Source organism: Aedes aegypti, chromosome 1, assembly GCF_002204515.2.
Source record: "Aedes aegypti strain LVP_AGWG chromosome 1, AaegL5.0 Primary Assembly, whole genome shotgun sequence".
Lineage (NCBI taxonomy): Eukaryota > Metazoa > Arthropoda > Insecta > Diptera > Culicidae > Aedes > Aedes aegypti.
In genome coordinates this window covers 39911702-39936197 of record NC_035107.1, presented here as the reverse complement: position 1 = coordinate 39936197, position 24496 = coordinate 39911702, and the positions used below count along the sequence as shown (strand labels likewise).

At 38.6% G+C, this 24496-nt stretch overlaps 1 protein-coding gene across 7 annotated transcripts in view; it reads right to left on the bottom strand.

The window, feature by feature from the left end:
- LOC5579456 (AMP deaminase 2) overlaps positions 1–24496 on the bottom strand; it is a 94065-nt gene that overhangs the window by 21155 nt on the left and 48414 nt on the right. For all 7 annotated transcript variants that reach the window (XM_021839467.1, XM_021839463.1, XM_021839464.1 and 4 more), the window contains one exon: positions 1069–1364. In XM_021839467.1, coding sequence (XP_021695159.1) covers positions 1069–1364 — 296 coding nt within the window. The remainder of the gene's footprint in view (positions 1–1068; positions 1365–24496) is intronic.

Below are 24496 nucleotides of genomic sequence, written 5' to 3'. Positions count from 1 at the left end.
TCGTTTCGACAAGACTCAGGTGAAGAATCCGAAAATAATTGTAGAGCATTAAACGGAAATGCAGGCAAATTCCGAGTTGGAACTTAACGAAGAAGAAAACGAATCTTCTCAAGGGATTATGTAAAAAAAACTTTCAGACGATCTGATAAGAATAGTGCTTAAAGAAATTGATATCGAAACTTCGTGTCAAAATTTAAATGCGATAAACATCTGTTCGGAGATATCTTGGATTAATTCTTTAAAAAAAACTAAACTCTAAATAAACTATTTTTTTTTTATTGAGAAAACTTTTTTTTCCATAGGTAACTGATGAAAACGAAGTTCTGTAAAATATTCAATAACACCAGGCAGGCTCTTTTACTATGGCAGTCTGATTCTGGAAAAAAATCATTATATTACAAAATAAATAATTTCCAAACATTTGTAAGTCATAAAATAATTAAATTTTTCCTTGATAGGTTATTTTGATTTTTAGGCTACTGAAAAATCCCAAAATATCGATAAGGGTAAACCGTTTGAAGACTAAATTAAATGTATTGAAGACTTGATAAGAAATTTAAAGGTAGGTTACTAGAGCAACCTAAAACGAACTCTGAGTGAACGTGTTTAGAAATCTCCGAAGAAGTTTTTAGAGGACGATTCAAATAAACTCTTAGATAACTCTTCCTGAACAACTGTCAGAAAACAAATAAGATCATGATTGAAAAATGTCATATGTGATTAGGAAACAATAAGTAATTATCACAGTTTTGATGAGCTGCTTGCACGAAACAGAATTAAGAATAAAATTGTTACTACGCGAGAAATACAAAATAGATATAGAAAAACGTAAACGAAAACAAAATGCACACAACAATTGTAAAAACTAACCGTAAAAAGCATTACAAAACACCAGCCATTTCGGTCAAATATAATCGAGGATTTCAAAAACCAAAATTATCGAGACGTGAAAGTAAAAAACAAAAACCGTTAGAAATAAGCCCAAATTTTCACAGAAAACCCACAGATCGTCAATTTCTGATTTCAACATCTCGAACCCCCTTTCCCTCTCTACCACGACCCACCTACCTGCAATCGATTTCTTCTCCTGGTGGGCGTACCTCTCCGGGCGGGTCGACTTCAGGAACCGGCCCGTAGTCTGCGGGAAGCTTTGGTACGAGTTGCGCATGTACTTCTCGCGCAGTTCCAGCGCCTTGACCAGCAGCGCCGAGGCCCGTTCCAGATCGTCCAGGGGAACGCCGCTGGTGTCCTCGCCGGAAATGGAAACCCGCTGGAAGTGGGCCACAAAGTCGTGCTCATCGAACGGCAGGTGCTCGTCCGGGTGGATCTCGGCGGCCACCGAGTGCCGGTCCTGTTCCATGACCCTGGGGAAGATAAGAAAATCGGATCATGAAACGACTCAGGTAACCATTTAGAAATTATACATGTGGCAGAAAAAACTCTCAGTTAAGGATAAAAAGAAGATTGATACACTTTTTCCGAAGAAGAGTTATAGGGAATCGAGAAAATTTTCTTCACGAAAAGATCCACGACCAGCGGGATTCGAACCCACGACCCTCAGCATGGTCATGCTGAATAGCTGCGCGTTTACCGCTACGGCTATCTGGGCCCAGCTATATGTGATCAAGTAAGACCCATAATCATTTTCCTTAATCTGGACTGGAAAGTCAGCATCATAATACTCTGATAATCAACCGTTTAAGATACTCTATATCTCTTATTATGCCTTTTTCAGGCTACGGAGTTTTATCATGATACAAGCAACGTGATATAACTATAGGTATCACGAAACCAGTTCCCACTGGATATTATGGCGATATTGTTTCACAGCTGATAATGTTTTTATTTCTCCCCCTTCTTATTTGATATCGCTGTTTTGCCAAAAATCCTACGGCTGATGCCGGATCCTTCTAACTTTCCGACGTCTGTTTAAATTTATGGTATCTACAGAAATTCGTTCAGCAATTCCTTTGGGATCGTCTTCGAAAGTTTCTCCTGGAGTTCCTCTGACAATTGTCCTAGGAGCTCCCAAAGATTTCCTCCGAAATTTATCTCAGAAGCTTTTTTAGTAGTTCAGCTAGAAGTTTCTACGAAAGTTCCTCTAGGATTTCCTTTAAGAACTCCTCTGAAAGTATCTCTAGCAGTTTTTCCGGAAATTCCTCCAGAAGCATCTGTAGGATTTTCTCTGGACGTTGCTCTAAAAGTTCTTTCGGAAATTTTCCGTAAGTTGCTTTAGAATTTTTTTCGGAAAGCTCCTTTAAAAGTTCATCCGGAAGTTCGTCTAGAATTTATTCTTGGAGTTTTCCCTAATGTTCCTCTAGAAGGAAGTTTCTCTTGATTTTTTGCGGAAGCTTCTCTATGATTTTCCCCGAAAGTTCCTATTGGAGTCTATTCGTAAGTTCTTGTAGAAGTTCCTTCGCAAGTTCCTGTAGGAGTTCTTCCAAAAGTTTCAGTAGCAGTTCGCTCGGAAGCTATTGCAGGAATTCCTCTGAACGTTCCTGTAGCAATTTACCAAAAAAAGCTCCAGGAGTTTCTCTAGAAGCTCCTCAATAAGTTCATGTGGAATAGACGGGGTTGGTGGTGTAATGGCTACAGCTTATGTTTCAGAAGCAGAAGGTCATGCGTTCAATCCCAGGTCCGTCCCTTTCCTCGTACTTTGTAGTTGTATCTTTCACTTGCATCTATCTATAGTCGGTGTTCCCTTAGTGGACAGTCCCCTATAGTCGCACTAGTGGCCTTTTACGGCCGTTTTGCTATAAATCTTTACAAAACATTTTTTGACATGAAGGTCAGGATCTATTTATCTAAGTTCCATTGATACACAGCTTGATTTTGTTCAAAAAATGATCGAAATATTTAGTTTTGCTAAAAATTTGAGCTCCTTTGCGCCTATAGTAAACCTATTGTTCCTATAGTAGCACTACTGAGAGAAACTATTTTTTATTATACGAAATAATTGATGAATTAAGAATTTTTTTACATCAAACGAAAGCTTTTAATTAAAGAAAAATATAAAAGTTTTGTAAAAATACGGTTTTGATATATATTTTGCCAACTCCGTGATGCTAGTGGTACTATAGGAACAGAAATTAGAAAAAGTGCTACTATAGGCACTTGTATTCCTATAGTGGCACACGCGATAATAAATACGAACATATGAGTTTTCGTAGTTTTCATATTTTTCCCACAAAACCAAGATAAAAAGCTTTCAGATGCTGTAAAAATAATGACGCTAGTGTTATTTTTCGATTTTATACGAATTTTTGTTCTTAGCTATGCGGATATTGGTACATCGACCCTACCACTCATAATCTATCACAGTTGATCTATCGCAGTTCATAGTATTTGCTAGAACCCGAGACGGACAGAAATAAAACCGTTTCCCTACGCTTCCTTTCCTTACGCCTGATACAAAGGCAGTCTGCTAACCAAACCGGCAAGCCTCTCTGCCATAAAAATTACTCCACCCATTCACCCTTCCCGTATGAACTGGTGTAGACGCAGTGGTATATACGGTCTACCGTGGGGGCCAGTTTAATGCATCATCAACTCCTTCCCCTTCCCCTCATTGGTCTGCATTCTGACACCGTTGTTGCCTAAAAATAGAAGATCACCAGCACTTATACACTGAGGGTGTCTGCTAATCCCAAGCAGTCCAGCGATACTGGAGTAGCAACCACGGGCGGCCAATCCAGCTCGAGCTGCTCAACAAGTTCCTGTGGAAGTTCTTCCGAAAATTCCTCAGATTTCTACGGAAGTTTCGCCAGTAGTTTACTTCGAAGTTCCTCTGGGTGATCTTTCCGAAGTTCCCCTAGGGTTTCATCTAGAGAGTTTTTCTGGAAGTTGTAGAGTTTATTCCGAAACTTCCTCCGGAATTTTCCGGAAATTTTTCTATGAGTTCTTCCTTGAAAGTCCTCTAGTTCTTCCGAAAGTATTTCAAGAATGTATCCTGAAGTTTCTTCTCAAAGTTCCTCCGCTTGTTTCTGTAGGAATTTTTCGGTAAGTTCCTTTAGTATTTCTTTTGTAAGATTACCTAAAATTTCCTCCGGAACTTGCTAAAGAAGTTCCTCTATGAGTTCTTCCGGAATTTCTTTAAAAGTTTTTTTTTAAGTTTTCAGGGAATTTTTTCTTGAAGTTCTTCTAAGAAATCTTCGGAGGTTTCTCTAGGATTTTTCTGGAATTTTCTTTAAAAAATTTTTTTGAAGTTCCGCTATGAGGTCCTCCGGATGTTCCTGTAGGAGTTCCTTCGGAAGTTACTGTAGCAATACGTTCGGATTTTTCTGTAAGAGTTTTTCATCATCAATGAAACTTACAAATTGAACAAAACGGTTTAATTTTGTGTTACAGGGTGCAGAAATCTTTAGATAGACTGATATGTGGTTACATTTCGTTATGTTGTCCATTATGGGATAACTCGAGTTGTTGTTTTTTTCAAAGTTTACTGTAAAATAGTGCGATATTGATGGAAAATATGTTGAAAACTGATATCAACTCAATTTTGATGATGATGTGGAGCTGTCTTGAGATTCACGGCGGCCTAGGTGATCTAAAAGGTCAACTTGTGCAAGAAACTTTGAAAAACTTTTTTTTTTTCGAAAAGTTTAATAAACCCATTAGGGTAGGTGTACCAATTATGGCCATAGTGGTTCCCTATTTCGCCATACGTGATATCTTGAATGCCTTCACATTTTGAAAAATCTTTTGTGTTTTAGCAGTAAAATAAAGGAAAATTCTTGATGTTAAAACGTTCAAAAAGATTAAAAATGTAATAGTTATCCAAATTTTTCATATGGCCAAATAGGGAACCACTATGGCCATAACTGGTACACTTTCCCTAATTCTTCAAAAATAACGGAAAAGGAAAAATTTCTGTGGTAAATTTTATTAATCCTCTCCAGTGAGCATGGGTAAACTGCTGCTCAAAAGCTTCCTCCAAAAAAATACTCCGAAATTTTCATGCCAGCATCCTATACCATTCACAAAAAAAAGTAATTTAAAGCTTCTTAAGAAAGCCTAGGATAGTTTCTTGCAAGAGCTTGTATTAATCTAAACGTGGTTGAATTTGTGAATCTGTCCGCTCTATTAAAATGTAGCTGAACCTTGGGAGTTATTGTAGCCGCTAAAAAACCTCATTGACCTCTTCGATACTTTTATAATGAAATTTTATCAACATACACGAATGTTTGCACTGACCTCTTCATAATTTTATCTCAAACGAGATAAACCAGATACCATCAGCGACCAACCGAACGAGCGTGTTCTAGCCCCATCCATAAACTCAGAAACGTGACAATAAACGGGCAGCAATTATTAATCGATTCTCGAGATCACTTTTCCCACCGCTGGCTCCTTAACACTGGATCGGGGGCGTAAATTACCGCTTGATTGATAGCCCCTCGTACCTTTTCCTAAGGTCACTTTTTATTTGTCGATGGAGAAAGAAAAATAGGAGTAATTATAGATTGACTGCAATTAAAGCGCCATTTACGATGCAACACTCCCCAAGGAACCAGTAAGCTGTAAAACTTGGCATCAAGTCGGTTCTACAATCGAATAAACGATAGGGTTAACTGGGCCAATACGAACCGAACTATATCGTGATTAGGAGCTGCATAAAAGCCTCTTTCGGCGTACATCAGCCAATTCGTACCGAGTCTCTGAAGCGAAAGATGTCAAAATTTTGCAGCACGTTGGCTAAACTACCCATAGAAGCATAACTGTCCCATATTGATTTTCGAACCAACACCTTTCTTGATTGCAATATTAATGTTTAAGTATTGTGCATTTCTTACACTACTGAACTGCGAAATGAGGCATCATAAGAGCGAAAGTGTGAAAAAAGTGCGGGATTGCATTGAATCCTGCTAGTGTCTTCAGAGCACTTATTCTTAGATTTACGAACAATAAATCCCCCGAAGACACCTATCCGATTTGATGTAATCGCGGACTTTTATTAGCGTTTCCGCACTTGTAAAAAAATTTGCGATGGTCCAATGGTGAAAGAAATGCGCAATATAAACTTTACTACGACATTTTCTCCATTTTTACTTGGGCCCTAAGAGAGGACCAACTAGACAAATCCTGCTCTACAAGACAGAAGTACCTTGACCATGATGGTATAGGCGTTTATCTATAGCATCCTGGAAGTAATTCTAAAATTGATACCGTAAATTCGAGTTAAACTGATCGGTAGGGTGAAATTGATCAAAATGTCACACGATTACCAATAGAGTATCAATATCAATGTAACCCGAAGTAAATTACCTTAGTTTGAATTAATTATTGTAGAAATGTGTGTTGAGAAAATTTTTGTGTCAAAGAATGTTTAAATTTAATTTTTATTGACAAATCGGTAGTGTTGCTTTCATGTTAAAAAAAAAAACATGTTTAGTATTGTTATTTGTTTATCACATTACTAGTGGGCCCGGCAAACTTTGTCTTGCCATCAAGTAGGCTGTTGGAAAACGCTATGATCGTCCCATACAAAATGACAGTTCCGTTCACGCTTGTTTTTCCGACTTTCCCGGTGAATATCTTGGGATTTTTATACACACAAACACGTCGGAACACTTGACGAACAAAACGACAAAATAATCATTCAAATCTTTTTTTTTTTTAAATTTATTTAAGAGGTTTTAAACCTGCATAGGTTCATTTCACCTCTAATCATTCAAATAGGTTGACCCGTTCGGAAGCCATTTCGTGACATACAAACACCACTCCATTTTTATTTATATATAGATAGATTTAAACCTTTCAACGATGTACACTCCCGTGCAAAAGTTTGGGTTCACCCCCTAAAAAAACATACAAAAAGTGTTCAGTCCATATCTCTGTGATTACACGTCCAATTGAAACTCTCTAAGCCGCATTTGAAATGCAAAGAGTTATTCTTACTTCGTATGTATTTTTCCAAAAACATTCTTTAAATTTTTTATACTAAACTTTTACTAGTTGTGACATTGAAAAAAAAAAAAAAAAAAAAAAAAAAAAAAAAAAAAAAAAAAAAAAAAAAAAAAAAAAAAAAACACTTATAAGGCTCCCCCAGATCTAAGCGACTTTTTACGGCGACAGCGACAAACAATCGCCGCGATTTCGCTGCATGCACTGTTTGATGAGCGCGTCTAAGCCACAGCGACGCGATTTCGCAGCGATTCGCGTCGTGTCAGTCAAGATGGGTTCAAATTATCAAATTATTAGGCAAAACTATGAATACACTCCCGTGCAAAAGTTTGGGTTCACACCCTCAAAAACATACAAAAGTGTTCTGTCCATATCTCTGTGATTACACGTCCAATTGAAACTCTTCATGCCGCATTCGAAAGACAAAGAGTTATTCTTACTTCGTATGTATTTTTCCAAAAACATTTTTTGAATTTTGCATACTAATTTTTTACTTAAAGTTGTGACATTTTTCAAAAAACACACTGAAAAATCATATTTAATTTCCTCAGCATTGGGTCGACCAAAATTTTAAATCGAAGTGTCATTAGAATCGTAATCTTATATTCTTTGAAGAGACCCCACGAAATTTTGGCGGAAAAATCTGGAAAGTATTCAAAATCAATGAAACAGTCAGTCAAGTCATCGTGCAAAAGTTTGGGTTCACCCATCAGTATGATGTAAATCGTGCAAAAGTTTGGGTTCACCTGAGCCGCACGCACATCATTTTTGTCAATATCTCTGCCATTTTTCAACCGATTTTAATAGTTTAAAGCTTTTTTGAGCGCAAATAATGGCGCGTACATGATTAGTTTGAGATTTCACAGATTTAAATAAGTTCAGTTGAACCCAAACTTTTGCACGATACACCATACTGAGGGGTGACCCCAAACTTTTGCACGATGACTTGACTGACTGTTTCATTGATTTTGAATACTTTTCAGATTTTTCCGCCAAAATTTCGTGGCGTCTCTTCAAAGAATATAAGTTTACGATTCTAATGACACTTTGATTTAAAATTTTGGTCGACCCAATCCTGAGGAAATTATATATGATTTTTCAGTGTGTTTTTTGAAAAATGTCACAACTTTAAGTAAAAATTTAGTATACAAAGTTCAAAGAATATTTTTGGAAAAATACATACGAAGTAAGAATAACTCTTTGCCTTTCGAATGCGACTTAGAGAGTTTCAATTGGACGTGTAAACACAAAGATATGGACAGAACACTTATGCATGTTTTTTAGGGGGTGAACCCAAACTTATGCACGGGAGTGTACATGTTAACTTGTAAAATTTCCGGACGAACCTATAATTTTCGAAATGATCATTTTTAGCTTTTATTGATCCGAAACACTTTTACTTTTAAGGCCGCACGGGACGTCATTATTATCATCCTATCCATTTGAAGAAGCAGATCTCAAGTACTACTCCGTATATCGAAATTTATCACTATATTCTATATATGAAATGTATAAAATATTTAAATTTTCAGATTCATCGGATCACCAAAACTCGAGATTTGCTTCTGCAAAGTTTTGGTGATAATTGTTAGAGTGAGACAACATATAGGGAAAATAACAAGGTCTCCCGTGTCACCTTAATCGTTGACGCTATTCCGCTGAAACCATCCGCGTTTTTGTGAGATGCAAATAGGGACAGTCCCCTATAGTCGCACTCTAGTGGCTTTTCACGACCGTTTTGCTATAAACCGTTGCAAAACATTATTTAACATGAAGGTCAAGAGCTATTTATCTAATGACCGTTGACACACAGCTCTAAAATTTAAGCTACCGTGCACAAAAAGCAAGACAGAATAATTTCAGATGATGCAAAAATAATGCCGCTGGATTTATTTTTCGATTTTATAGGGATCGTTTTGATCGATGGACGTCAGAACCTATCGTGGCGCCAACATTGACTCCGACCACTACCTGGTGATGGTGAAACTGCGCCCAAAACTATCCGTCATCAATGATGCACGATACCGACGCCCGCCCCGGTACAATCTCGAGCGACTGAAACAACCGGATGTCGCAAATGCGTACGCGCAGCATCTTGAGGCAGCGTTGCCGAATGAGGGGGAGCTCGATAGGGCCCCTCTTGAGGACTGCTGGAGGACAGTCAAACGACATTAACGACGCTGCCGAAAGCGTTGTCGGATATGTGGAACGGAGCTCAAGAAACGATTGGTTCGACGAGGAGTGCCAGGAGGTTTTAGAGGAGAAGAATGCAGCGCGGGCTGCAATGCTGCAGCATGGTACGCGGCAAAACGTGGAACGATACAGACTGAAGCAAAAACAGCAAACCCGCCTATTCCGGGACAAAAAGCGCCGCCTGGAAGAGGTGGAATGCCAAGAGATGGAGTTGCTGTACCGTTCTCAAGAAACGCGGAAGTTCTATCAGAAGCTCAACACATCCCGCAAAGGATTCGTGCCGCGAGCCGAGATGTGCCGGGATAAGGATGGGAGCATCTTGACGGACGGACGCGAGGTGATCGAAAGGTGGAAGCAGCACTACGATGAACACCTGAATGGCGCAGAGAACACAGGCACAGAAGATCAGGACAACGAAGGCGATGGCTACGTCCGCACAGCGGACAGCGGAAACCAACCAGCTCCCACGATGGGGGAAGTTAAGGATGCCATTCAACAGCTCAAGAACAACAAGGCCGCTGGCAAGGATAGTATCGGAACTGAACTCATCGAGATGGGCCCGGACAGGTTGGCCGCTTGTCTGCATCGGCTGATAGTCAGAATATGGGAAACGGTACAACTACCGGAGGAGTGGAAGCAAGGCGTTATATGCCCTATCTACAAAAAGGGCGACAAACTGGAGTGTGAAAATTATCGTGCAATCACCATCCTAAACGCCGCCTACAAAGTGCTATCCCAGATTCTCTTCCGTCGTCTATCACCTATAGCAAACGAGTTCGTGGGAAGTTATCAAGCAGGTTTCATCGACGGCCGCTCGACAACGGACCAGATCTTTTCCGTGCGGCAAATCCTCCAGAAATGTCGCGAGTACCAGGTCCCTACGCACCATTTGTTCATCGATTTCAAGGCGGCATACGATAGTATCGACCGCATAGAGCTATGGAAAATCATGGACGAGAACAGCTTTCCCGGGAAGCTCACAAGATTGATCAGAGCAACGATGGACGGTGTGCAAAACTGCGTGAAGATCTCGGGCGAACACTCCAGTTCGTTCGAGTCTCGGCGGGGACTACGACAGGGCGATGGACTTTCGTGCCTGTTGTTCAATATTGCGCTTGAAGGTGTTATGCGGAGAGCCGGACTTAACAGTCGAGGCACGATTTTCACGAGATCCGGACAATTTGTTTGCTTCGCGGACGACATGGATATTATTGGGAGAAAATTTGAAACGGTGCCAGATTTGTTCACCCGCCTAAAATGCGAAGCAACAAGAGTCGGGCTAATGGTGAATGCGTCGAAAACAAAGTACATGCTGGTTTGCGGAACTGAGCGCGACAGGACCCGCCTAGAAAGCAGTGTTACGATAGACGGAGATACCTTCGAGGTGGTGGACGAGTTCGTCTACCTCGGATCCTTGTTGACGGCTGACAACAATGTTAGTCGGGAAATACGAAGGCGCATCATCAGCGGAAGTCGTGCCTACTATGGGCTCCAGAAGAAACTGCGGTCAAGAAAGATTCACCCCCGCACCAAAGGCACGATGTACAAAACGCTCATAAGACCGGTAGTCCTCTTTGGGCATGAGGCGTGGACTATGCTCGAGGAGGACTTGCAAGCTCTTGGGGTTTTCGAACGCCGAGTGCTAAGGACGATCTTCGGCGGCGTGCAGGAGAACGGCGTGTGGCGGCGAAGGATGAACCACAATCGGCGCGAAGTATTTCCGAATATGTGTGTGACTATTTCTTCATTAAGACAGGTACTGTGTCTGATGTGTTTTAGGTGTAACCGCTGGTTCCATATTTGTGGCTTGTTGGCTCCTCCACAAGCTTCCTTCTCATTCAACCCACCTGCCAGTGAGCACCTAAAACCTCAATCCGACCCTGTAAACAATGTGCTGACAGCCTTGCTGGCAGTTGCATCCTTAGTTGTCAGTCAAAATGTGCAGAGCCATTTGATTATTTTATTAGCACTCGTTCCAGGCACTCGCACTCACACTCATTGACAGCGGTTTAAGCGAAGATCAAAACCCTACGAGTTAAAAGAGTTGACCTAACCGCTTCGCTGTATGAAAGGGTAGCCAACCCTTAGGTCGAAGGGATCAAAATACCAAATGTCAAACTTCGGGTTTTCAAAAAAAAAATACCTATCAAAGATAAAAGGGTCCGAACGACGATGAGAATCTCTCATTCTGTGGAAGACTAGTTTAGATAGTGAAGTGCGCGCCGTATAAAAGTAAAAAGTAGGATTAGGTAAAATTTGATTAAAAGTTCTATAGTGTGTCTAATGTTCTTGCGTTTTCTTTATAGTTTAAAGTCCATGAAGTCAAAACGGACGGTACAAACAGATTGAAAGTGCTTAATTCCAAATTCCTAAATGCTAATAGTACGGTTAGTGTTATTTAGAGTAAAATTGTTAAAAGTGTGTTAAATTCTAATTTTGTTAACTAGCTAAACAATAGGAAGTGATCGAAATCTACCACTACCAGTGAAACGAAGAAAACCTGTAAAAATCCAAGAAAAGGTAACAAATCTATTGTAAATGAGGTGTACTTGTGCGAAATTGGATGGGAATTGTGAGGGAAAAATGACATTTTTGTTGGTGTACTAATGATTCCGGTGTAGGTCCGTTATCGGGCCTTTTCTTTTCTTTTGGGACATCCGGAAACATCTTCCGGAGATTTTTGATTCTCCGCAGGACATCCCAGGGCCATTTGTGCAAGCTATATTTGCGCGCCGTCCGCGAAGCCGAACGCCATTTTGAACTTCAGCGAGGACAATAGGCGCTATACAACGGCCATATTCCAACGCCATTTTGGAAGCTGGCGATTACAACCGCGTGGCCTAATTACGGTCGCCTTGATCCATCTACCAGTACCCACGAAGCCCAAATCATCTGGCCGGCCGTCGAAGGCCCACCAAACCCAGTACCCCACCGGGTATCCGTCAGCATCAATCTACCATTCCGTCGAAAACCCACCAAACCCTGCAATTTGCTGGGTATCCGTCTACATGATCCGGCCCATCCGTGCCAAAGCTGTATTCCAGCGTCCTGTCAGTGGTTCTCCAGGTCACCGCCCATCGACCGGTTAGAGAAACGGCCAACCAGCATCCTCCGCATCGCCTGCCATCCCCGAAAAACCGCAAGTACACCAAAATGTCGAAAAACCCTCACTAAATGATATGCCCCTGCGTGGGCGAATAAAATGATAGTATTATAAGATGAATTTTTGGTAGTTGGCCTTTTTTAAGAACGCAAGCCCTACATTATACACCCTTTTGATTTCAGATCGTTTTCCGTGCCCAGAAAGGGGTATCCAGGCCTCGATCTAACTAGTCCGCTGTAAGATCTTTACCTTGCATTCGGATCCACTTTGATCATTGGAAGTTTGAAATTGACATTGGATATTCAGAATCCAGCTCCCGCTTAGGTGAGTGGCGAAGGAGTGTTGTAAGTATTTGTGACGTTGCTAATAAGAATAAACGACCCCGTGCTCGACATAATTTCCCACCCACCATTATCCCACTGAGCAGCCGAGGGGCTACATAGGTCACTAGCCAATGAGTACATTCAACAACCAGAGCTATTTAATCAGCATTTAGGGAAAAACGAGAAAATTATAGACATATTTACATCTTACAAAAACGGGGAGGGTTTCATCGGGGTGGCCCGCTAAAAGCTAGTTCAACTATTTCCTTCCACTGAAAGCCGATTTGGAAAACCGGTCGGAGCATTGCCGGCAACAAGCATTTTGAAAATTGTTGGTTCATCCTGGACATTTACCGTTTAAATGAACGTAACGCGACACCATAACTTTGCGGTTAGTGTAACTTTTCGAAGAATGGTTCGAATTTGGATTCGGATCCTTACGTGTAGGAAGAGTATGCAAAATATAAGAAGAAAAACTAATAAAAATTAACCCGCACATAACAATGTTATCAAATACCCTTCTAGTTAACGTATTCGACAGTCATATGACACTTGATAAACTATGATACAGGACTCTTATAAAAAAAAATCATCATGGTTTTCAAATGTCTCAGTTTCTCACCAATAAACTATACAAAACTTTCCAGGTAGAGTTTTTTATGATATTTTAAATCAAATTTATGTTTTTTTATACTATGAAACGTATTGTCTTTCATGTTCTGCATGGCTTTGAAAAAATTTCAGAGATTGAAATTTTGATATCTTGGCGTAAATGTGCGTGGAATGTGTCCTATACGGGTTAATTGAGTTTTTAGTATTAGTAGATCATGTTATAAATCTGTTAATTTCAGTTAATCGTAATATAATTCGTAGTTGACCTTCACGAACGTTATGATACAGCAGAATAGAAAATACCTAACATTCAACTTATAAGGTGCCGGATCCTATTCTTAGCACTTTTGATTCACTTCGGCAGTGGGGTTAGTTGGAAGCTACAAAGCTCAAATTTGGCCACAATATGCGTCGTAATGAAGCACTTCGTATTGCAAAGTTTCAGACAAATCGGCCGAGAAAAATCCCCCCATGCCAAAGTGAATCATGAAAGTGCCCAAGTGGTTCTGCACCCTATTTGATTCCTCACTGCATAAGGCAATCCATGAGACAGCTGCGATCAGCTGTTTTTTTTGTTTACCATGTGCTTTTGACGTTTCGCGATCGGAGTAACTTTCGATTACAAAGGAAAATGTAAAGCTCCGATAACACTCGCATGATTTGTTTACTCTTTCATTTCGGTTGCATTCACACTTTCAGCTGACAGTCCTATCACGAAAAGTCCTCATGGATAGCCTTATTCTACTGTATTTACATGAATGTTGCAGCATTTTAGAAGAAATAAAGAAGGCCTTCATGATCGCAGTTGCTCACCAGTAATTTTCTATATAGGCCTTTTCATGTGACAGGTCCGTCTATGCATTTGTTTACATCGGTGGAGGACCGGTGCATACACGAGGCTGTCATTTTCATAGAAGAACTGTCAAAGAGCTTCCCGATCAGCTGTTTTGGAACGTCATGTGAATAGGCCCATTAGCCATGATCACCTAAAACACCACAAAACTTCTAAATCAATATTCATGAACACAAAACTTTCTGCAAAAGCACGTTTCACCAATTTTTAAGATTCGTTCTTCTTCTCAGACGATTATAAACTGAAAGATCAGTCGATTGATTTCCCATCTCAGTCAACAATCGACGATCAGTTGGCGCGATACGTGACAAACTGAACCTTGCACACAGCTGTGGAACTCGTCGGGTTCTAGACGTCTCCTTCCAGTTTCATATCAGCAAGATCTCGCCGGTTGCAGTACCCTGCTATTTAACTATTTATAGTTGTTCCCATGCAACTATCATTTGTTTGTAAACGCTGATTCTGAGGCTGGTATGCAACTACCTCTGTTTTCACCGGACACTAATTGGATTAAGTTGTCTAGTATACCATACCAACCTGAGCAAATCTCGCTCCGAGAGCCACTTCTTGGTGTCGCTTGCGCTTCCCAGCATGTTAACACTTCAAAAACTTCAAACTTTCTAGACTTCACCTCCGATTGACAGTACCGCTCGGAACCTAATGATGACACTTGAGTCCTGTCCGGCCACCGTTACCGACCCGAATGGCAGGGAAATAAATCGATCGGACAAAGAATAAGACAAATTCAAACAGTGAACTGATGCTCTCTTCCGTGCACGAGGGATATCCACTTAGCTTTTTTTCCTTCCTTAATGCGGTATGGTGGTCACCAATCAATCAATTCGGCGTGTCACGCACCTCTGGACGCTGGAACAAGACAGTCCAAACCCTCAATCGGTTCCGAACGCGATGAGGAAGGAGCTTCAACGTCGGAGGTGTTAAATTAAATTACTTCGCGCGGAGCGCTCTGATGGAAGCGGTACGCAACACCGGCAATGAATGTTGTAATGTTGCAGAAATTAAGGCTGTATGCACTGTCTGCACGCTGACAAGTTTTCACTTGTCGTTGGAGGCACATCTACGAAAGTCGTAATTTAGATAGTTTTTTTTATTAACTTTTATAATGGAACAACGGGTATCCACTCTTGATTAAAAGTCCAACTTCTTTTCAAAAAAAAAAAAAAAAAAGCAGTAAATCAGATTTGAAAGTGAAGGTATATTTGACGCGATGAGTCAAAATTTACCAGCGTGTGGAGGCCCTACAGGTTGCCCTACTCACGTGTATGGTCGGCTGCGGCGGTGAATACGAAACCGGTAGCTGATGTGGCGTCATTATACACGACGACTCAAGTTGTACTGTAGGTACATGGGAATACAAAAATAAACCTTGATTCCCCACAGGAACCAAATGGGGTGATTCGCGAAGCCATTTCCCATTCTGTCGATATGGGGGAAGGATTGTCGGTCGGTAATACAATCCTAACCGTTCGTTATCGAAGGTTGTGCTATTGGACACCGACGTAAAGGATTATTCCCGTTTGATCTGGAACAGGTTTTATCTTTCTTCGATGGTATATTTTTATTGTTATTGGTAATGTTCATAATTTTACATGGCTTTCTCTTAAAGATTGAGAGCTTCGAAAAAATCTTCTTATGATTTAGCTGCTTCCTAGATGCTTCAAATTGATCTTCCTATTTGCTTGATAAAAGTATATAGCTTGAAAAGCTTTTTCCAAGAAGGTTGAAAAGCACCTTCTTGGAAGCTTGAAATCAGCCCTGTCGTCGTAAAATTTGAGCTTCTTAGTCGCCCTTTTTTGAGGGGGGGCGTTATTATAGCCCAGAGGGCGCTTCTATTCCCAGACGTTAATCATGTCTTCTCATGAGAAATAACTCAAATATTTTAATATATAAAGAGATCATCTGTGATGGAGGTTATGCTGCTATGGGTTTTCGACTTTCAGTCTATACAGATCATAAACGGAAATCCAAAAACCAACATTTTAATATATAAATATTACAAATATCACAAACACTTCAATACACATTCCTAACAAACGAAAGCCAATATGCTTTTGCACGTATTTAGTTTGTGTTCCATTTCTATTAAAATATGGAACGAAGAGATCAAGTACATGGGCTCAAAATGTAATGTAAAAAGTGAAAGTTATGTTGTCCTTTTATCAATTGAATCTACCATAAAATGCCCTATATACTACTGTATATGCTATGTGACTATTTCCTAGAGTCTTACAACTAAGATTATTCCGATGTGCCCTTTTAAAAGAAATCTCAATCCATGGAATGAACTCAGTCTTTTAGAATCTACCACTCAGTGTAAAACGGGTCATCTAGTGTCAATTCAAAAACTTCACCGACCGTTTATTTGAAAACGTATTTGTTTTTTTCCTCAAGTTTCAAATTTTTTCTTATGTTTGGCATTTCACTTTTAATACAATATATTGTTATTGCAATTCGCTTAAAAAAATGTGAAAAATTAAGCAAATTGATGCAACAGTTTTTGAGCAACGACCATTTATGTTTCTAGTACCATTCTGCCCGTATAAAGCTCTTCAAAAGTCAAAAGCATAATTTTGACAATACAACTGAATTGTATGATTTTTTTATTACTAGATATTGTATTTATTTTTGTTTGATAAATTGACTAAGAACAAAATGGCATTGAAAAATGACATTCGTTCATTAGATAAATATTATTGGACAGTTTTTGCAGCTTCTTCTTCTTGGCATTAACGTCCTCACTGGGGCAGAGCCGGTTACTCAGCGTAGTGTTCTAAGAGCCTTCCACAGTTATTAACTGAGAGCTTTCTTTGCCTAAATTGCCATTTTCGCATTCGTATATCGTGTGGCAGGTACGATGATACTCTATGCCCAGGGAAGTCAAGGAAATTTCCTTTACGAAAAGATCCAGAACCGACCGGGATTTGAACCCAGACACCTTCAGCATGGTTTTGCTTAGTAGCCGCGGACGCTAACCACTCGGCTAAGGAAGTTTTTGCAGCTGCTCTAACTCAGTTTCTCTAAGCTTTTTCATACTGATTTCAGAATTCAAAACGCACCGTTGAAACATGTCTTTATGATAAAATTGAAGATCAAGCCTAGTTCAAAATGGTCGCCAAAATTATTTTAAATTCGACTACATCTTTTCTCCATTGCTTTGTGTTTCAAGGAATATATGAAGAAATACATATAATTTATAATAAACTGAGTCTTTAGCAAAGGTCCAGCATTTTGAGTTAACCAAAATACTTCTCCTCTATTTTTATAAAATTCAAGCGAACTACGACGCAAACTTTAATTCTAATTATGTATGCCGATGGTTACCGCGTTTCAGTGATAATTACTCAACCATAACTCGAAACATTTTTTTAACGAAATATTATGCGTATTCTCAGTCATGTCTTCAAATGTTTGAACGTAAAGTAATATATGAATCAAACATATAGAAATATATGATATGTTTTCTTTAACAAATGAATCAAATAATTAGGATTACAAAGATTTTTTTGAGTTTTCTAAAAGCAGTACATCTAGAACGTTTGAATTTTTTTTTTTACTTAAATAAGAGGTGTTCGATTTTTAGCCAATATATGGCTTAAATTAAGAATAGAATATCTTGAGGTAATATCAAAATGAAAAAAATCAACTATTGCCGCGGATTTCAATATATTTCGCTGTGGTTTTATCATTTGTAGTTTTACGTTAGATATATTGAAGTTGCCAAGTATCCATTAAAAAAGGGTTTCAAACTAATTTCATCAAATTTACAAACACGAAAATGCTGCTTTTGATGCAAACTTGTTAATGAAAGTTTATCACTATCACATGAAAATTATGAGTCCAAAATAAACAAGGGTATGAACATATAAGTTGAAGATTTTCTCAGCTTTAAACTTTAACATATATCATCGAACTTCGAGAGTGGTCTTGGGCTTTTTAATGATCACGTGCGTTATCGAAGGATCTCTCGAGATAATTTGTTTAATAATACCAAATACAAGGGATCAACCGCATTCAGCCCTGTAGGTAAATGCTTTTATATCGTAATATCAATTTAATTAAGGGATTGTGCTACTTTGCCCTAAATATTGATTCCCCAAATCTCGTTTCATCGAACGTCAGTCCTTTGAATGTCTGTTCTGCGAATATCTAGTTTCACAATTTCCTACATTTCAGAACGAACCAGTCATCTGGTACACGCCCTGTCTTCTTCTTCGTTTTGGCATGACGTCCTCACTGGGACAAATCCTGCTCCTCAGCTTAGTGTTCAATGAGCACTTCCACAGTTATTAACTGAAAGCTTTCTTTGCCAAAGTTGCCATTTTCGCATTCGTATATCGTGTGGCAGGTACAATGATACTCTATGCCCAGGGAAGTCAAGATACCTCCAGCATGGCTTTGCTTTGTAGCCGCGGACTCTAACCACTCGGCTAAGGAAGGCCCCTTTCATTGAGAATTATTCTTGCACCTTCATCACTTTTCGAAGAGACAGGTCATTCGGAGAAATGGGATTCGAGGAAAAGGGTCATTCGGGAAACCATCATTCGCCGAAACGACATTCGAGGAAAAGTAGCAATCGTTTGATATTATAGACAACATATAAAATGATATTATAAACAACATATAAAATGGAAAGAATCTACCAATATAATAAATAAATTGCTCGTCATACCCAATACGCTAATCAACATTGATCCTGATTGCATCGCTCGTTCCTGCAAGAGCAGATAGCGCAACTAAAGAACCTAATACTACTCTTCACTTGATATACGTTAGTTAAGGTGATAAAACACACAAAATTTAATTGGTTTTCGACAAGGCGCCAAGATGCAGCTGATCTACGGAAAACAAAGTATGATCACTTCAGGGCGTTGAAATAGATTAAAAAAATTATTGATTTTTACAGGGCTTTACCTTTCATTTCATTAATGAAGACTAAGGTGAAAATACTACAGGATGTTGATGGAGCTTGGAATTTTCAATTAATATCCTACAGGGCGTTAAATGTACCTGATCTTTAAAGGATAAGGTCAAATTATTCCTGGGTGTTGATATTGCTCAGAATGCATTCACATTCTAACATGCAATTGATGTTCTACAAAGTGTTAATATGATCTACATGAGACAAGATCAATTACTATACAGCTTGGAATTTTTTATTCATGCCCTACAGATCTTTAACTTACACCTGATCTATATAGAATAAGGTCAAATTACTCCAGGGCGGTAATACAGCTTGTATCATACCTGACCTACATAAGATAAGCTTGAATTATTCCAGAGCGTTGAACAGGCTAGAATTTTGTAATTGATGTCCTAGAGAACTTTAAGATGTACCTAATATACACTGATAGGCAAAATAAAGTGCCCACCTTACCAGTTTTCGAATTTCTCTTACTGATTTGGTTCAAATTATATTTAACACAGTTAAATCTTTTCTTATATTTTATTTTTGATAGCCTTTTAAAGTTGCACTCACGAAATTTTGATAAAAAAAAGAATTTTACTCAAAGAAAAAGAAAATCAATTTGTATTGAAAAAAAAAACAGTGACAAAAAAAGTGCCCACTTCCTTCTTGGCCCCAAAAAAGATGATTTAAGAAAAATAAAAAGCAATTTAATAGTTAATGTGTCCTCCTTTGGCCTTAAGGATTTGCTGGAGGCGCTTCGGCATGCTTTTCACCAGGTTTTGTAGGTGTTGTAGATCTAGTTCTTCCCAGGCGCGCCCCAAGGCTTTCATGTCTTGTACGAAGTTGTTAAACATCTTAAAACGCGTGTTTCTGCTGGACATCGCACCTCTTTATCTCTTAAAGTAAAAGAATTATCAGTCGAGTTCGTTTTAATAAGTCTTTTTTGTTTGATAGTAAAAACCCATGCAAAGACGCTTATGGGCAAAAGTTCTAATCAACTGCCGAAAGGGGAGATATGGTACTTTCATGATTTGTAAGAGTTGTCTGCGCCATTTATATCTCAAAAAATATAAGAGATAGAAAAATCGTGTCTTCGACAAAGTTGTTTCAAATTGCCAATTCTACAACTTTGCCGAAGACACCATATGTCTATCTAAATGTTTTGAAAAAATAGTTTTTCTATCTCACTGCTAGGTGGATTGATCACAAAACTTTTTACGTCAAAATTTGCGCTTTAATATACCATGAAACTTCTCCGAACAAACTATATCGCTAAAATCAACGGTTTGGGCGCTATTCAAAAAGCGCATGAAATCGTGAAAATAAAACACAGTGTGATGGTACTTTTGTTCGCGTTATCGAAATATGCTCTGGAGCTTTTCAAGAATGTATAAAATAAGTTATAGAGAGCTCTCTGATATTCGATGATTAACAGAACAATGTATTTTTGGCTCCAAAACCACGATGCTCTGTTCAAAAGTACTGTTTTGTTGAAATAAACGCTACTATTATCAATATACTAGATGATACAGGGGCCCCTGCTCAATGAGCCTATGCATGCTATAAAACGTTTGACATTTACTGTGCGCCCTGTTTTCAAGTTGCCCGTTAGAGAGAGCGAGACAGCACCAACACACGGCGCACAGTAAAATCAAAAGAACAAAAGGATTTATGGCACGTTCAGAGGCTTATACCAATTCAGGGCCCCTCCAAGCCTGACATTTAAGTTTGTCAAAAACTCAATTTCTAATGCTAGGGATGGTACACAAATTATGTCACGCTAAATTTCAACTTTTCGACCCCCTCCCCCCCTTTGTCACGTTTTTTTGTATGAGTCCTCCAAAATTTTTGTAAGACTTGTCACGCTTGGCTTGACGGTGGTAGGTCATTTTGCATAAAGTCGTTTGGCATAAAGCCGTTTGGCATAAAGTCGTTTGGCATAATGGTCATTTGGCATAACGGTCGTTTGGCATAACGGTCGTTTGGCATAATGGTCGTTTGGCATAATAGTCGTTTGGCATAATGAGTCTGAAACCGAGAATTTCTCATTTTTTCGTTTTTACCTTTCTATTGAATCTTTCTGATCACATCAGGCTTGTTTTGGAGTCAATTGATACAAAGTGACACTTTATTCAACAATCATTCACTCTTGAATAAATTTAAGCATATTAGGAAAGTTATTGCCAATACTATTTTATTATTTATCCAGAAATTACCCTTCTTTCAAAAATTAATTCTTCACACTCAGATTTTTTTCACGAGCTCGGCTGTGCGAATCTCAGTTTCCCGATTATAACCGAGACTTAGCTAACAAATTGTCCGGTTGCTTAGCAACGCAGCATGATTTACTGAACTCGGCTCTTATTTGCTAAGATCCCAGGAAATTTGTTTGCCGATTACTCGGTTGTGCGGATCTCGGTTAAAATTAGACGAGATGCGGCATTTTAAACTAAGTGTGTTCTTTTGAGTTTCGCTATTGTAACAAATTTTTGCACTTAAAAATTTTTATATATTAGGCACAAATTTACCCTTCTTGTTTTTTTTTTTAAATATGATTATCTTTTATGTATAGGCTGTTCTTTGGAGCAATATTTTTTAAGTATTTTTTTGTTTCTAACTGACCAGTGGCGCAACCAAGGGGGGGTTTTGGGGGTCGAATCCCCCCCCAGAGCAAAAAAAATCATACTCGGTTATCTTACCATACTGCAATCTACCAAAACTGGAGCAGAAGGTTATATTAACAGTTATATTCTTCTAAGTTGTGACTTCATTATTAATAAAAGTTTTATGAACACAAAATTATAAAATCGTAGTCCAAGAAAAGCTTAAAGGGGATGGCAGAATGGTTTATAAGCTGAAGAATCACAAATCTACGATGAAAAATCACAAACCCTCTCTTTCACTAAAAGCTTTGTCAAATTAAAATAAATCTCTAATATTTTTGTTCATGAAGCGAGATTTAGTGATTCTAAATCCTACAGCACGAAAACATGTAACGAAAAGTGAAACAGTTTTCTGTAGTAATGCAAAGAGGGCAACGTTAAAGAGAAATCGATGAATGCAGACAAAATTTGCAATGCTGATTTTCCTTCGACAAACTGCTAATAATAATCGCAACGTTTCCTACTGCAACTTAAGCCAATGATAAATATAAGTGAAGAAACAGTTTTGGATGAACTTTCGAACAAACCAGAATGAATAAATATTTAAATCGTTATCAGTACATTTGAATTTCATATGAACTTTTTTAACTACTCATATTGAATCTATTCCAATTTTTTGAAAAGAATAAAATATCCTGTGGGAACGATTCTTCTTTCATCCACCACAGTCGTATTTTGGAAAGTTTTCAAAAATTACATCAGTTACAACATAATCCTTTTAACTAGGGGTGTAAGTTCATACAAAAAGGTATGCCTGGAGCGGACGAGAGAAACTGAAATTTGAAAATGTTGTTTCGTCTCTTGAAAACGTTTGTCCAGAAATTGATTTTTTCTACTACTAATCCTGGTTACGCTACTGTAACTGACAAAAGGGCGGCAAATTATGCTCAAATTATCAGCGAAAAGAGAAATCGATTACTGCAGTTACTTCGATGGGTTGTGCTACTTTTCCCCAAATGTCGGTTCCCCGAATGCCAGTTCCCCGAATATTCCGTTTCCCCGACTAGCCCACTTCCCCGAAAAGTTTTTAGCTCTCATAATTGTCGTAACATTATACATTTCATGGTGGTGAACGAACTGATCATCTAATATGCACCCTTCTTTATTTAATTGGCCGTTCTTTCGAGTTTTACCGTCCTCAGCATTTTTACCAACATGTGTATTGCCGAGAATAACAGAATATTTCCTTCTTTTGAATGTTTATCGTTATTTCTTGTCACCACTTTTCGGGGAAACCAGTCATTCGAAGAAATGGTATTCGGGGAAAAGTAGCACAACCACTTCGATGAGTCTGTACGCACTTGTTTATGTCTTTTCGTTTTATTATGCCAAAATATTTTTTTGCGTCCATTCTTCTAATGGTTTATTATAAATTTTGCCTTCTTTTAAAAATAGACTGTTCTTTATATTTATACTGTTTTAAATTTTTTTATTAGTAAACCTAAATGTTAACTATTTTATCAATTCTTGCCAGATGTGTTGTGAGAATGATAATTACTTTAGAACCTGCCAATTTTCAACATATACTTTTTTTTGGGGCAAACGCGATCTCCTTCCGAGGTATGCCAGAAAAAATATTATTTCAATCACGAATTTTTCCTTCTCTCGATAATAGACAGTGTTTTTGATGTACACTTTCAACATTAGAATTTACATTGAACCGTTGAAAAGTTTCGCCACAAATATTTTCTTTTAAAGATGTGTTGTTCATTTGACCTATGCTTTGAACAGACTTTTTTGCGTTAGAGCCTTAAACATTTAAAACGAAAAATAATCTGCTCTCGTATGTAGGCAATTTTTGCATAAAGCTGCATTGATAGATCTTTGGACTATAGCTTTAGATATTTTGCAAAAAAAAAAAACATTATTTTATCAAGTAATTTCATCGAGTGTTACGTCCAAACTGGGACAGAGGTTGATCTGCAGCGAAATATTCTATGAGCGTTCCCTTGATGAATAACTGCGAACTTTCTTTGCCAATTTACTGTTTCAAATTTGTTTATCGCAACAAGCTCAAAGATACTCTATGTTCTGAGATATAGAGACCCGTCACGAGTTTAATTTAGTAATGCTCTCTAATGCCACAATATTTTTTGAAATTCTTAGCTTGGAAAATCTCTGAACGAACACCACGCTTGTTTAGAACCTACCAACATTTTTTTGCTATGGGCTCGGTGGTGTTGATCTCGGTAAAAGCTTAAACAATGCCGATATTTATTTTAAGTCAATCATTATGCCAAACGACCATTATGCCAAATGACCATTATACCAAACGGCCATTATGCCAAACGACCATTATGCCAAACGATTTTATGCCAAACGGCTTTATGCCAAACGGCTTTATGCCAAACGACCTTATGCCAAACGACTTTATGCCAAACGGGGTACAATCTGGCTTGACCCCTTCTCCCACCTCAGAGCGTGACGTAATTTGTGCATGACCCCCTATGAGAAATTTGCACCATGATTTCAGGACCCCTAAGAACCCGGGGCTTTTTTTTTTTGCAAGACCATGCTGAGGGTAGCGGGTACATATCCCGATTTGGCCGGGGATCTTTTCGTGTTGAAATCATCCAATACCTCTTAGGGCATAGAGTATACTTTTCGTGCTTGGTGCTTTTATTGGAATCATGTTCAATTTAATTGCGGTTTCGGTAAAGTATTACGAATTATCCCGAATTATTGTTGTATTATCCACTTCAGAGTCTGAAGTTCAGACCATGTAGTCAACTAAATTTTCTAAAAGTAATGCGGTTTGCATATGTATCGAGAAGATAAGACTAGCACAGATTTGTTTTTGATGCTATGGTATGCCTTTTTTTAGGATGTAATTAAAAGTATTGAAAACTGTATTGAAACGATCAACCAATATGATGCATTGCACGATTAACAAATCAAAGTAGCCACTAGCCCAGGCTA